Raw genomic sequence first — 15,915 nt, forward strand, 5'->3', positions numbered from 1 at the left:
CAACTCGATGGCAGAGACATGATAATGACGATGGTTTTGTAGTGACACGTTTTGACTTACTCTCATGTCTACAATAAGGATAAACAAAAGAGAAGCTGCTGAGGCTGCTTAGGTACAACCTCGTGGGGTTTGGTGTCTTGGTTCGGAGGCATGCGCTCATGGTTGCATGGGATATCCTGCCCAACCGAGCTAATAATGTGTTTGCTGCTGCTGCTGCCAGTCTACCTCCTGGTTTGCGATGAAGGTATCTGGGGCCTGAAAAGCTTGCAGGCAGCCATCCAAGGCACGACAACTGGTCTCGCTTCACCTGGAGCAGCGGAGGAAGAAAGATAGCTAGGAATGGGATGAGGCCATGGAATGTGTGTATGGCCAATTGCCTCAGCCAGTATCTTGACCAGGAGACCAGAACTGCATGGCGCCTGGCTACGGAACATTTTGAGCAAAGATTCCATAGAAGAGCCCTGATTAAAATGGGGCTGGGAGGAGGGGGAGGTACAGAACAAAATTTCAAATTCTCATGGACTCCAGACTTGATGGATGAACCTATGACTCTGAGATCACCTTTTACTCTGATATCCCCTGAAGAGTCCTTACAAACAAATAATGTTTTAGCTGGTGAAAAAGGACTGTGTGGGGCATTATGCTCTTTTAAGATTTATCTACATGGAATCAGCCTGCTGGCATGGTGGGTTACAAGTTGCATTGCTAGCCACAATGTCAATAGTTCAAAACCACCACTGCTCTCCTGGAGTAAAAGGAGGCTTTCTACTGCCAATAAGAGTTATAGTCTCAGAAAACCCACAGGGCCAGTTCTACTTTTCCCTATAGAGTGGCTATGAGTTAGAAATCAACTCAATGGCCGTGAGTTCAGAGAGTGCCTGGAATCGAATGAACAACAGCAACTCAAAAGATTAGATAAGAGCCCGAGCAGGGAGTGACTTTATGTTAGGGAAGGAGGAACAGCTCAGAAAAGGATGGTAAAAGAGATTGCATAACTGTTGTTGTTGTTGAGTACTGTCAAATCAGTTCCTACTCATATCAATCCTATGTCCAATAGAATGAAACACTGTCTGGCCCTGCAGCAGCCTCCCGATTGTTCGTATGTTTGCGCCCACTGTTGCAGCCAGTGTGTCAATCCATCTTGTCAAGCATACTCCTCTTTTTGCTGTCCCTCTGCCTTCCCAAGTATGCGATGTCCTTCTCCAGGGACTGGTCTCTCCTGCCAAGATGCCCAAGTACGTGAGAGGAAGTCTCCCCTTCCTTGCCTCCAAAGAGCCTCTGGCTGTACTTCTTCCAGGACAGATCGGTCTGTTCATCTGGCGGTCCACACTACTTTCAATATTCATTGGCAGCATCATGTTTAAACACTTCATTCTTCCTCGGCCTTCCTTATCCAGTGTCCAACTTTCACATGCATGTGAGACCAAAGGAAATACTACAGCTCGGGTCAGGCGCACCTTAGTCCTCAAAGTAACATCCTTGCTTTTCAACACTTTAAATAGATCTTGCGGCATTTAATCTCTTGACTGTTACTTCCACGTACATTGATTGGAAGCTATAGAAAACCCCAAAGAACAAAATTCATGATTCTTATCATGCAGTATAACCTCAGACAGTATTCTTGGAATGGATTCCCCCAGGCTTTTCTCACCATGAGATCACAGGTGTGGGTAGATCACACATACACACACACACACACACACACACACGTCTTGCCAAATTGAATCAGCTATCCTTAATAAGTTTTGATTCCTATTTAATATGTTATTTAGTCTAGTTTCTCATGCCATCCAACATCCTCTTACCACATTGTTTAGAAGCAGTTTATCTCCATACATCCTTCCATGTCTTCGTTGGCCTGCTCTCTGAGCGAGTGACCAGAAAGGCAGACTTGTGCCGAGGGTAGCCACTTCCCTTCTGGAAGATCATCCTAACTTGCACTTTTGCCAGCTTTTCTGACCCTCTGTCTAGTTTCTGTGTGAGTATTTGTTGATTTCTAAGAGCTTTTTATATATGAAGAGCAAAGGACTTTCTTCTTGCCTTATTCTGGAGTTCAAAGTCCAATTGCACTGTTTCCTGGCTGTACAAACTTGAACATAGGTAACCTCTTTGTCCCCCAGTCTCCTCAGAGATCAGGTGGGGAGAACCCTTGGGCTTGCCTTGTAGGCTTGTGAGGAGCATTAAGTACCATGAACAGAGCTGGAATCAACCTGACAGTAGTGGACTTGGTTTCTACTGTGTTCTTAGAATTGAGCTTCATGCTTCTAATGCTTCTAAGGAATCATGCGTGTTTGTTTCCAACGGCACTTTGTTTCCAGTTGCGCTTGTCATCTTGATTCTATATTTTCATTAAACGTCACAGAAAGTAAGGGAATTAGGATGAAATTGCTCCCATGAAGACTAAACAGAATGGTTTGGAGAAACTCAATGCCTTTTGTTCCCCCTTCTACATCCAGGCAATTACCATATGCTCGTATCGTTTTATGCATGGTTTATAAAACTTTTATACCATGGTTTGGTTGCAGCAAATTCCCCACTTGGCATTCAGAGCTCACTTATGATCTGGCCCATGAAAAACTGAAAACAATCCTAAATATAGTCAACATTTGAAGACACTGACTTTCTCACTTCAAAGAATTCAGAACCAGACAACAGAAAACAAAACCCCCACCACTGCCATGAAGTCTGTTCTGACTCACGGTGAGGTCACATCAGGTTTCTGAGACTCTAAGTCAGCGGTTCTCAGCCTTTCATCCTCATGCTGCGACCCTTTAATACAGTTCCTCATGTTCTGGTGACACCCCAACCATCGAAAATATGTGCTTTCCCATGGTCTTAGGCGACCCCTGGGAAACGGTCATTCGACCCACAGGTTGAGAACCGTTGCTCTAAGCCTTTGTAGCAGGAGTCCTGGTGGTGTAGTGGTTACTCATTGGACTGTGATCCACATGGTTGGCAGTTTGAAACCCTCAGCCACTCTGCAGGAGAAAGACTGGGCTTTCTTGTTTTATTTTATTTGGGGCTTTTACAGCTCTTATCTCCATCCATATCTATCCACTTTGTCAAACACTTCTTTGCATATGTTCATATGTCATCTTTGTCAAAACATGTTCTTTCTACTTGAGCCCCTGGCATCACCAGCTCCTCATTCTCCCCCCTCCCTCCCCCACCCTTCCTCTCTCCCCTATGCTACCTTGATAATTTATAAATTATCCTCTTTTTTTTACATGTTGAAAACCACTGAGTTTGGAGGGTTGTTTTTTTAAAAAAGTTATTTATGGGAGTAGACAGCCTCTTCTTCCTGCCTTTGGAGAACCAGGTGGGTGTGAACCACATGTCTTTCAGTGAATGGCCCAGTGCCTAACCCATAGAGCCACCAGGCATCCGTAACCAGACTCCATAGATGGGTGCATTCTGGGGGTTATTGTGCGGGAGGTTAATGAGCCCAGTTAACGGGTCTATTGCCAGAGACAACCCTGTGTTCTTCCACCAAAAGACTGATGAATGTTTGCACACTTACGTTTTAAGTTAAAATGACATGTTAAGGGATATATAGATAATTATTTTTTCCTTGCTTCTAAATTTTTTTACTTTTTCATCATTGTCACTGAGAATCCATACAGTAAAAGCATACAATGACTCAGTCATTTCTTCATGTACAATTTAGGGGCACTAATTACATCTATCCCGTTGAGCAACCGTGGTATTTTCCATCACTAAGGAAAACCAAAAAGGAATCGATGCCTTTGAACTAGGTTGCTGATGAAGAATATACACAGTACCACAGACCGCCAAAGGACACACAAATCTGTCTGGGAAGAAGTTTAGCTCCTTAGAAGCAAGGATGGTGAGGTGTTGCCTCAGCATGTTAGACATGTGTCAGGAGAGATCTGTCCCTGGAGAAGGGCATCATGCTTGGCAAAGTGGAGGGGCAGCGACAAAGGGGAAGACCCTGGACAAGAAGATGGACACAGTGGCCGCCACAGTGGGCTGAAACACAAGGACAATGGTGAGGACGGGGCCAGACTGGGCAGGGTGTCCCTCTGCCGTCCACAGGGTCACTCACGATGATGCAAACTGACTGACAGCGCCTAACAACAATAACAGCAGCAATGGCTATGCAACCAATGTGCCATCCTGCCACCTGGGTGGCTGCACGACCTTCTGTGCCAGAATACTCCAGGCCCGGACTTGGATCAGCAGCCAAGATGGCTGGGAGCAAATGGAAAGCCCTCAAGGAAACCCAGCATCACATGGCGTGGGGCACCCCACATTTCCACATCCCCACATTCCTTCCTACATCCCGGTGGGTTGTGCTGGGAGCTTCCATGCTTGGCCAGCCCGGGCACTTGGGAGAAACACCATAAGAACAGTCCTACCTTCACCTTGGAGGGAGACCGTGCTTCCTTCCCCCAGACCTGGATCTCAGAACCGAAGGCAGAGACCACATCCTCCCAGGCCACCCTTGCTGTCCCGGGTCCCAACACACCAAGCTCACTGCCATCGAGTTGATTCCAATTCCCAGCGGCCCCAGAGGGCAGGGTACAACTGTCCCTGGCGGGTTCCCAGACTGTAGCTTTGTCCAGGAGTACAGCGTCTCATCTTTCTCTCACAGGGAGGTGGGTGGTTTCAAACTGCTGATCTTCAGAAGTTTGCAGCCCAACGCATTACCCATCACACCGCCAGGGAGCCACAGGTGTGGGGTACATGTTCTGCCCACCAGTGCAGGTGTTCAACAAGCTTACTGGTCATTCTTGTTACCAGATGCAGTGCCAGTCCAGAAGATCCAGAGACAATTCAGACGTGGACCCCTCCCCGGACAAAGCAACTGTGCGTATGGGGCGTTATGCCATGAGCAAGGGGGTGACAAGGCTGTGAGAAAGAGGGGGAAGCAGTGTTTACAGAAAACCTAGAGTTCTCCGGCTTTGTATGGCCAAAAGCTAAAATGGTTTTAATATTTTCTAATGGTCTATTTCTTAAACTCATACATTGGTTGCAAATCAATCCCCTCATTGGCAGCAACACCTACCCAAGATGGAAAGATTTCTGGGGGAAGGTGAAGACATAGCCATGAATTCAACCCACCGCCTATAGACCACGTCATCAGGCAATTGCATCGCAGGACACCATCTGGAAGCAGTTAGCTCCCTCAGGACCACAGATGGAGTCAGGCCACATCCACCCCACCCCCCACAATGAAAGTCTCCTGGGGGGCTGGGGGAGACAGGCCCCTTCCTGCCATCTACTCATCTCGTATGACACGGTGAACATCTGCACCATTGTCACCTTGAGCACAATGTGGCTTCGCCCGCCGTCATGAACACGACATAGCTGACCCCTGTTCCACTTGTCATCATGACCGTAAAGCAGTCGACATCTACGACCTGCCAGCCCCACCCCCTCCTCTGTACATCTTCAGCAAGACCCCAGCATGTCACCAGAGTCCATGTTGAAAGGAGATGGAATCAGGGGCCAGGCAGGGGGTCCCAACTGCACCGCTGAGGGATCACTGCAGTATTAGAGATTCTGTCAACTAGACACTTCTGGCTAGGGGCGGAGTTCAACCTGTCAATCCAGCAGTAACTTGATGACATCTTGGGCGGGGGGAGGGCTTTTGTATAAGAGCAAGATCGAACAGAGAAGATTCCTCTCTGCCACATTGCCTTCCTCTTCATTGGGACTCTGCAGCTGCCTCTAGGGGCAGCCCCACGTGGGCTGCCCAACCCTGAGATCTGTGGGCACCCTGCCAGGTGATCACTGACCTTGGATCCACATGACTCTGCCCTTGCCAGCCTGTGATCTCTGCTTGACCTCTTCACCTTTCAGCACAGCAGCCTGCAGCTACGTGACTCTGAAGAGGTCCCGGCTAGCAACAGACCTGCGGGCTTGAGCTGGACTGCACTGAAGTGCCTTCTTGCTATAAAGTTGCTTCTTCAGACAACCCAGCCTAACACAACCACCCTCTGACTCCTGACCTCTAATCCTTAACTGCTAGGCCGCTGCGCACACCACCTCCAAGGTACCCCTGCCATGTGTCTATCTAGCATGGCACCCACAACCCCACCCCGATCCCTTTCCCAAGGTATAGAAAGAAATGAAAAGAGGTTTCCCAGACCAAAGTTCTATCTAAGGCACCCAATGACTCAGAACCACAATGACTGCCTTGGAGAGCAGTGATCCCGGCTCATTTAGCTGGAGATCATAGGGCAAGGCCTGGGAAGAAGCGCAGTGGGCCAGTTCCAGGGAAGAGGGAGAGTTCAGGCTTCAGCATGTGAGAGAGAGAGAGAGAGAGAGAGAGAGAGAGAGAGAGAGAGAGAGAGAGAGAGAGAGAGAGAGAATGTGTGTGTAGTGGCTCCCAAATGTTTAACCCCTTCTAATCCTGGCAAGGAAGGAGGACAGTACTTCAGACCAATCCTTCAGAAGATGCTGCAAAAAACCGTCTGGAACAATGTGCCCTTAAACATTGAAGAATTCACAAGCTGGGGAAGAACGATGCTGCCCAAAGTTGGGCGACCCCAAGAACTCAGAGGCAGTCAGCGCCGGAGGTGGCTCAGAATTGTGGCTGGTGGGGTCTTGAAGAAACCACGGGTGTTTTCTGGGTCTCCGGGGCAAGCAGGAAGCAAGTGTGTGCCCTGGGTCTACCCAAGGTGGGGTCTTCACTTCAGTGAGACCCCAAGGGCCAGCACCCTGCTATGGACTCCACAGTGACTGGCGTTGCTATCGTGGGCCGGCGAGTGGCTGCTGGCTGCTGGCAGCCTCCTACTGTGCCAGGCCCTCCTATCGGAGAGCAGGAACACGTGCCAGCCTGCTTCCACGTGGAGCTCTCTCTCCGTGCGGTCTTGTGGTCTGGAGCAGGTCTGCTGTGTGCAGGGCGCACTGTTTGTCCTGTCTACGGCTTTGCCGATGGCGAGTTCCCAGTTAGAAACACAGCCCCACCTCATGACAGTGTGCGTCTGGGAATACTCGCTTCCCCGTAGCAGCTGAAAACTGGTTCTGTACGTGCCAACCTGTGCCCGCTCTGGTTACCTGTGGCAGCGGGTTGTTGAGCAGGCAAAGTGGAGTCAGGAGATCTGGGGCTCAAGTTCCTGTGTGACTGCTGACGAGCTGCGTCTCCTTAGGCCCGTGGTTCCCCACCTTCCTCCTGCCGAGACCCTTTCATGCAGTTCCTCATGCTGTGGTGACCCCCCAACCACAAAATTATCTTTTGCTGTTTTTTTGCTTGTTTGTTTTTTCCATAAAGTTATTTTTGTTGCTGCTTCATAACTGTAATTTTGCTACTGTTATGAATTGGGCAATCCCGTGGAAAGGTCGCTCAACCCCCAAAGGGGTTGCGACCCACAGGTTAAGAACTGCTGCCCTAGGGGAATCGCCCACCTTACTGAGTCTCCTTGCCTCCCCCGTCAAATACAGGGCATAGTACTAGTACAAGGAGCCCTCACAGCATGGTGGTTATGCATTGGGCTGCTAACTGCAAGGTCAGCAGTTCAAATTCACCAGCCATTCCTTGGAAGAAAAATGAGGCTTTCTATTCGCATAGAGTTACAGTCTCAGAAACTCACAGAGGCAGTTCGACCCTGTCCTATACAGTTGCTTTGAGTCCTGTCGACCAGAGGGCAGTGAGTGCTAGTACTAATAATAGCACTCAGGTGGGTGCCAGGAGAGACAAAGTATCAGGGACACCGTGCCGGGCAACCACCGAGAGAGTCCGTGCTTTGTGCTGCAGTTGCCGTGTGCTGGCGGGGAGCTGATTGTCAACTCCTGGCAACTCCGTGTGACACAGTTGAGCTGTGCCATCAGGGTTTCTAGGCAGCAGCCTTGACGATAGCCAGTCATGAGCTCTTTCTTTCTCAGAGCCCCCGGTGAGTCCAAACCACCAACCTTTGAGTTAGCATCCAAGCACCTCACCATTGTACTGCCAGCGCCCCTTGTGAGGTGCTGAAAAGCCCTGGTGACATGCTGGGCCACAAGTCGAGATGGCAACTACAAGGTCAACAGTTTGAACCCACCAGTCACTCCCAGGATGGAAAAGAGGCTGTCTGCCCCATAAAGATGCAAAGCCTCAGAAACCCACAAGGGCAGTTCTACCCTGTCCTACGGGTCACTAGGGTCTGGAATCAGCTTACTAGAATTGAGTGTGGTTTTGTGTTTGTTTTTATTACTTGCAGAAATGTGATCCTGGATACCACAACTTCCAGTAATAGAGATACAAGCATAATAATAGTCATCGATAGTAATGATAGCAAGCATGATTGGTAATGCTATCTGAACACCACAACTTAGAGTAATAGACATAACTCCAATAATAGTCATTAATCATAAGTAATAGTAGTAATAACTATTGGTAATGGAACTGAGCTTGCTGGGAGCCTAGAAGTAAAGGCTTCAAGCTGACCAGCATTTGTTACGGATTTATTAGTGGCCATGGTGGTGCAGCGAGTTAAGCATCCGGCTGCTAAGGGAGCAGGGGCAGTTTGGGTTCACCAGCCAATCTGAGGGGATAGATGAGGTCATCTGCTCCCATTAGACTGCAGCCTCAGAAACCCTCCGGGCAGCACGATTCTGTCCTATAAGGTCACTATAAGGTCATTGCTTATTAAGAAGCCAGGCCAGGCGCCCAGGTGGCACAGTGATTGCATGTGAGGGCTGCTGTCCTGGAGGTCAGCAGGTGTGACTGACACCACCGTCTCCATGAGAGAAGACCGGGCTCTCTACTGGAAACAGCAGTCCGGGCGGGAAACCGCAGGGGCCGTTCTAGCCTATCCTCTAGGGTTGCTACGAGCCGGCAACGACTCCATGGCTGGGAGTTTGGCTGTTTGATGGTTAAGAAGTCCAGGTGGCAGAGTGGTTTGAAGCTCAGCTGCTAGCTCAAAGGTGGGTGGTTCAAACCTACCAACCGCTCCCCAAGAGAGCTGAGGCCATTGGCTTCTATGAAGATGCACAACCTTGGTGAACCCTGTAGGGGCAGTTCTACCCTTTTGTTTTGCTTTGTGGCATGATCATTACCTGCCAGGCCTCCCGCCACACGCTCTGGAAGTAGAGCACCTGAGCCCTGAGCCCCATGCCCAGAGCCCCTCAGCCTGCATAGGAGCAAGAACTGCTGGGTCCAGGCTGAGGCCCCACAGAAGCGAGACGGTGTGCTCTTTGGGGAGGAGGGGATGCCGGGGAGGCAGCCGAGAGCTCCCAGAAATTCAGAAATGGGCTCAAGCCGGGCAGCAGTGATTGCTGCCAGTGTGGGAGCCTCTGTGAACGCGTTCTGCCCTGGACACGTGACCTGACCCGCCTGGGCAGGAGCCCCTGGAGAGTCCACTCACTCTCTCTGACGTCCTCGTGGGCTTCGGGGGCACTCTGACGGTCACCGACAGCCTTCTCAATGCTCCTGGTTCTAGCACCTCTTCTGGGGCTGGTTTTACCTGGAGAGAGAGAAGGAGAGAGATGCCTTTACTTTGTGGGGGTCAGTGGGGAGAGCTCGGTCACCTGCTCCCCGAAAACCAGCAGCCCCCACCCTCTGCCTCCACTCTCCCCAAAGATGGTTCAAATGAAACCAAAACCAACTCATTGCCTCGGGCAGTTTGCCACCTGTGGTGGTCCTGCAGAGTGCCGGGCCTTTCCTCTGTGGTCTGATGGGGGCCTTCAGAAGGCCAAGCCGCTGTCACAAGGCCCCAGGAAATGGAGTTCCCACAATCAACCAGTCACACGGTCACATGAGATGCCTGTGGCAAAGTGCTGTCTTAGGCGAGATCTCTTACACGCGAGTCTCACTGAGGCCCAGTTATTGTTACCAGGTGAACGGACAACGCTGGAAGTGGAGGCTTGAACTCCTGGCTCCAGAGCAGCCATCTCCCGCCATGGTGGGCTTCTCCTGCCACACTGGCTCCCAGGTCTCCCGGCTCCCTGGCATGGGGACCTAGATGGGAGATGCTACATCCCACCCACTGGAGAGAGTCCCACTGGAAAGCTGCCTCTGGCTTCTTTGAGCTCATGATCCCACTCTGCTCCAGCTCCATGGCTGCCCCTCGGGTGCCTGCCCTGGCTTCCTCTCCAGAAACGCGGCAGGTGCCGCTCCGCTGTGGGGTGCGACAAGTAACCTTTCCAGGCACGGAGCAGCTATGAGCTGTTGGCAGCCGGGGAGGGTCTGGGGACAGGCAGGGGGCAGAGGGGTACTAACACCCTATCCCTCACCCCCAGAGCCTGGTGAGCTGTGATGAACGAGTGATTGGACAAAGAACAAAAGGGCGAAAGAGTGACCAGACGGACATAAGTCCGGGGGGCAGGGCAGGTCTGTGGAGCAAGATGCTTCTGGAAGACCTTAAAATGCAAGCTGAGTTATCCAAACCATCGTGCACACATTCCACCCTTCCTGCCAGCCCTTTTCAGGATTCAAACACCCTGCTCGCTGCTCTGCCGGCAATTAGAAGCATTTCTACTACAGCCCTCACTCCTGTGTTAGGTGCCTGCTGTGGGAGCACCCCCTGGATCGTTCCAGTGCTCACGCCCGGGAGCTGCTGCACGGATCACACTGTGAAGCACTGGTCTAATGGCGGCACCAGTCACTGAAACCAAACCCTGAGAGAGAGAGAGAGAGAGAGAGAGAGAGAGAGAGAGAGAGAGAGAGAGAGACTTATCATTCACCAGCCAGCCGAGCAGCAGGCCACGACGTGAACAAGCACAGAAGCACAGGATCCTCAGAACAGTCCCGCCTCGGAGACCATAGGGCAGCAGAGGCCCCAAAGCCAAGCCAAGCCAAGCCAAGCCAAGCAGGCAGGAAGCAGCCGGAAAGAAAGGCCCCGGGAACAGGAAGCGCAGGAGGGAGCGGGGAGAGGGCCGGGACTTTGAGGGTACTGCAAAACCCACGCCCGGAAGCCAAGTGTCCATCCATTCTTGAGTGGGAAATGAGCGCACGCCATACTTTCCCCCAAGCTTCAGTAAGGAGAATAAGGAAGTGTCGCTCCTTAGTCTTTTCAGAACAAAGAAAACCCTAGCTCAGTCGGGGTCGATGCGGGCCCCAGCGAGGGGCCACGCCATTCAGGTGGCATCCAGAGGTGTCTGTAAATGTGGACGCCTGCTGCAAACAAGGACACTTTTTGTGTCTCCCTCTGGGTCTAGGCAGCCGATAAGCAGAGGCTAGACGGGGAAGACTGGCTGGAGCCAGCCACGCCGCCTCCTCTGCCCTTGGCCACGTAGCAAGAATGCCCCCCAGGAAACCCTGCTCCCGTTTCTCAGTGCCACTGGAGAGAAATCGCTCGTGTGGGTGGTGCCCACAAAACGAGCTGTACTTTCCCTGATAAAACCAGAATCCATTGAGTCAATGTCGACTTTCAAGGACCCTGCAGGACAGGGTGGGAGTGTAACTCCGAGACTGTAACTCTGTACGGGAGCAGAAAGTCCCATCTTTCTCCCATCAGGAGCCTGGGAATCAGAATGTTGGCTGCTTCTGTGCCTGGAGTCCTTGGCGGGGTCTCCGTGTGGCCTCTGTCCCTCGCCATCTGTGCTGCTCCTGAGCCTGACCCGCTCTTTCAGAGCTCGCCCGTGACTGGCTGCAAGCATACCGGCACTGGCCAGTCTCGTTAATGTCACAGAGAAAACCCCACGTCCAAATGGAGCCCCGTCCACAAGCACAGGCCAGACACAGGCCACCGCCACCACCACTGAGTGGCTCTCGGCCTCCACAGGGCTTTCTGACTGTCAATCTTTCTGGGGGCAGAGGTTTCTCTTTCTCCTGCGGAGAGGCTGGTGGGCTTGAACCGCTGATTTTTCTGTGAGCATCCTGAGGCTTAGCCCACGGCGCCACCAGGGCTCCTGCACAGGCCCAGGGGTTAGTACACACAGATGTTCGAGGGTACCATCCAATCGGTGCCCTGCTGAGAGCAGCTACAGAGGGGCCGGCAGTCGCTGTTCTTCAGCAAAAGCAGTCACAGAGTGACTTAGGTGATGCGGAGTTTCACAAAAACCCCGATTTCGCAGAAAAGGAGATGTTTTGCACGTGAGGTTAAAAAAACAAAAACCTAAGTTCAGGGAAAGAATGTCCAGCCCCAGCCCCACCTGGAAGCCCGCAGCCAGGATGGGACAGCCTCTCTACAGGACACCACCAAGCCCCAGGAGCCAGCCAGGCAAAGAAGCCCTGGACACCAAGTGTCCACCTGGAAGATATGCATAGTTGGGGACAGCATCCCTGCTCAGCTATGCATCTCCAACAAAGACCCAGATGTTGGGCCAGCTTCCTGCTGCCTGAGAGTCTGAGCCCCAGGGGACCCACATGTGGGTCACAGAAATCCTGGTAGGAGTGGCGGCAGGGCCCAGGGGCAGCAGGTGAGGACTTAAGCCACCTCCGGAGGGAAGAGGCGGGTGGTGGCTGCTGGGATATGGAGCATGGGCCCGTCTGCTTCCTCCTCCATCCCTGCAGCCAGGCTCCACCACAGCCCTGACCACTGACAGGGGGTGCAGCCTCACCTGCCAACAAGGAGCCCAGAGTTCTCACCTGCAGAGCTGCAGAGAGGACTGATGCGTGTGCCGAGCTGAGGACAGGGCCAGTCTGCTTGGTCCCAGAACAGACGGCAGCTTCACGCAGTTGCTGTCACGATCCTCACGCCCCTGCACTTCACAAGCGGCTCAGGCTTTGAGCTGCTAACCCTAAGGCCGGCAGTTCCAGCCCGGCAGCCGCTCTGAGGAGGAAGATGGGGCCACCTACCTTCATCAAAATCTGCAGCCTCGGGGTCCCTGTGGGCAGCTCTCCTCAGTCTGATGCGTCAGCATTGACTCACTGGCTGTGGGTTCAGTGTGGGTTAGCTTTACATTCTAGTCCACTTGCTGGAAGACCAGCATTGCACCATGGGGCTAGGCACTAAGCTGCCCACGGCAAATTCAGCAGTTCAAACCCACCAGCCGCTCCTTGGAAGAAAGATGAGGCTGTCTACTCCTGGAAAGATTTAAAGTCTCAGAACCCCAAAACTCCATGGGGTCAGTAATGAATTGGGTTGTTTTTGTTTTGTTTTGAGAATAACAGCTGACATCTGCATGATTGGTAACGCACGGGGCATTTGCACACCAGTGATAACATTTTAGGAAGGAGCCGTGACACCGTTGATCGTTACAAGTTGTGCTGAGCCCACAAGGTCAGCAGTTTGAAACCACCAGCCACTCTTCAGAGAACAACAGGGGTTACTACTCCCGTCAACAATAACAGTCTCAGAAACTCAGAGAGGCGCTTCTGCCTGGACCTTGTATATAGGACAGGGTCACTGGCGGTGAGTCGGCCTCGATCAAACGCCGGTGAGTGTAGTCCTTTTGTTTGGATTACACTTCATCCCCCAGAGGAAAGAAGTGTCTGAGTGACATCATTTCACAGATGGGGAAGTGGAGGCCCCAATGCCAGTGGACGATAGCTCACCTGGACACCCTCCCCTCCCCCACCCCCGCCACCTGTGCTCCTACCTCCTCTCCACAGCCCCTCCCTCTCCCTCGAGAAGAAGGCAGCAGCATACGGTGTGTGCAGAGGAAGGAAGGAAGAAGTAGAAATAGAGCGCAGAGAAATCCAAGAAGGTCCCAGGATCCGGTCGGCGTCTCCATCTGGGCTCTGTGACAAACCGGATTCTTTAAAAGTCACACATGGAGTCCCAATGTGGGCCCTGCCTTCTATTCTGGTCTACGGTGATAAATATAATGTCTTCTTCGTTAGCAGAATATGATTTTCCCTTCTTTGTGCGAGGAGCTTACAGGAGCAGCCCTCCCCATCCCACCCCACCCCCTGTCCACCACCAAAACTGAAAAAAAGAAGAAGACATGCCTTAACTGCATATTTGAAGTTTTCCCAGGAAATTCCAGTCTAACAGAGTCTGCCTTTCCTCTCGGGAAGCAGGCTTGGCACTCAGCTTCTCGTCTGTGTCTCAGGAAGCAGCCACTTGAGGAAAGAGCCGCCCAAAGGCACACAAGAGTGCCTGGAGCACCCAGAGGTGTAACCTGGACAGACAGGAACCACAGCTCCCTCGGTGACCATGCACAGAAGCACATCTGTACACCTGCACACACAGGAGAGCCGGGGGGATGGCTGGAGGGATGCAAAATCAAGGGAACGCAGCCGGGACGAGACTGCCGTGCAGAAGGCAGTGAGGAGAGGGCAGGGTGCAGGGCCAGCTCGAAGAACAGTCCAGCTGGAGGTGAGTGGGGAGTCTCTGGGGTCAGGTGATTCCTGACTTCCTGAGCGGAGGGATGCCCTGTCTTGCAGGTCAGTGTGCAATTCAGGTGGGGAAGTGGGTTTCTTCAGTATTTCCAAGTACTTCTAAGCTCAATTCCAACCCATCTCCCTGTCTCTCAGCAGTGTCATCAGACAGCCCTGGGCCTCTGGGGCTTGTTCATGCACAAGGTTTGGTCCATCTCCATGTCTTCTGAGGCAGGAGGACTCGGGTCAGCTTGGAGGACACCAACCCTTGTTCTGCTCTCTGTGTGCCCTGCAGGGGAACCAGGAGCTCTGTCCCTGAGTGGCACCCTTAATGCCTCAGCGGTTCCCCCAAGGTTGGCAGATTGAGTCCCTTCAGAGGCACCTCGGAAGAAAAGCCTGGTGATCTATTTCTAAAAGGTCAGCCCCTGGAAACTCTCTGGAGCCCAACTCTATTCTGATCCACACGGGGTCAGCATGAGTCACCAAAGGCTTGGTGGCAATTGGTTTCTGCCTTCAAAGAGGTGCCTCAGCCCCAGCAGCGGGTGGCAGTGTGCCAGCCAATAGGCAGACTCTGCTGGACTTTTCTGATCGCCGCTTGTGTTCTGCATGGAAGCAGAGGCTGCACTGACCCAGGGGGTTCAAGGAGGCCAAGAATGGCGGGTACAGGCCAGGGTGCCCTACTGGCTGAGTTCCACATGGGACCCTTTAGGGACCTTGAGGGATAGGAAAATGGTGCCTCTAAACTGTCCCCAGCCTTGCTTACCCCAGGTCTGTGTGTTGCTGTGAATACCATGTGACAGGGAGGAGGAGGGCACCCATGCCTACAGGGAGCAGTGGCAGAGTGGGACCTACCCCCCTTGTGCACTCACATGGCATGCGTGGGCCAGAGAGGCAGTGCCCACCTGGCACATTCCCATCTGAAGCCAGCATCCAGCAAGGGCAGTGCCATACCCAGCAGGGAGCTGACTGGCCCCCCAAGGTCAGACAGGAAATCTTGTGACCACCAAAGAGACCCACTTCCCCTGCTCTGTGCCCTGTCTAGCAGATGCTGTGGTGGTGAAGCTCCGAGAGGGCACAGGGTGGATGCCCTTTCCTAGAATGCCCAGCCTGAGCCCCCAGTCATCTCAGGACACTGATAGGAGGTGGCCCTCAGCATGGCTCCAGGGCCAGGCTGGCATCATCTCCTGGCAGCTATGGGCAGACAGAACCCACTGCAAATACAAAGGGACCCCACTCCAGGGTCCTTGTGTTGGAAATGAGACATCCCTCCCCTCCTCTGAGCCCCTTTTATCAACCACCCAGGAGCCCTGGTGAGACCCCCAGTGGAGGCAGGCTGTGATGGACCAGAAGGAAGCGCTGCCTTGGGAAGGCATTCTGGAAAAGGAGGTGGGTCTTAGCAGGCTGTTGCTGACGTGCACAGAATGACCTTCCTCTTTCCTCCCAAATTCCAGAGCAGATCTGGACACAGCCTCCGGGCTCCCTGTCCCAGCGAGCCTGTGATACACTGGCAGTAAGGAGCGAGAGGCAGACCTGTATGTGTGCTAAGAGCATTCCTTGTCCGTGCTCTGCAACGCACAGGCTGCGATCCCGGACAGAACCAAGGGTCCGGCACACACGCAACAGAAAGGGCTTTGTTGACAAGAAAATATGTTCAGACAGCAACTCTGGGTTATTTCCCCCGAGGCTGGGGCACAACTCAGTACAAAATGGAAACGCGCTGTGTGCCCCAAGCCAGTTCTGGGCATGGACACACCGCAGAGCCT

General features: G+C 52.6%; 1 protein-coding gene across 1 annotated transcript in view; it reads right to left on the reverse strand.

The window, feature by feature from the left end:
* CPXM2 (carboxypeptidase X, M14 family member 2) overlaps positions 1-15,915 on the reverse strand; it is a 104,853-nt gene that overhangs the window by 84,955 nt on the left and 3,983 nt on the right. Inside the window, exon 2 of the mRNA XM_075533481.1 lies at positions 9,312-9,410. Within this exon, the coding sequence (XP_075389596.1) occupies positions 9,312-9,410 (99 nt within the window). The remainder of the gene's footprint in view (positions 1-9,311; positions 9,411-15,915) is intronic.

This window comes from Tenrec ecaudatus, chromosome 16 (assembly GCF_050624435.1).
Source record: "Tenrec ecaudatus isolate mTenEca1 chromosome 16, mTenEca1.hap1, whole genome shotgun sequence".
Taxonomy (NCBI): domain Eukaryota; kingdom Metazoa; phylum Chordata; class Mammalia; order Afrosoricida; family Tenrecidae; genus Tenrec; species Tenrec ecaudatus.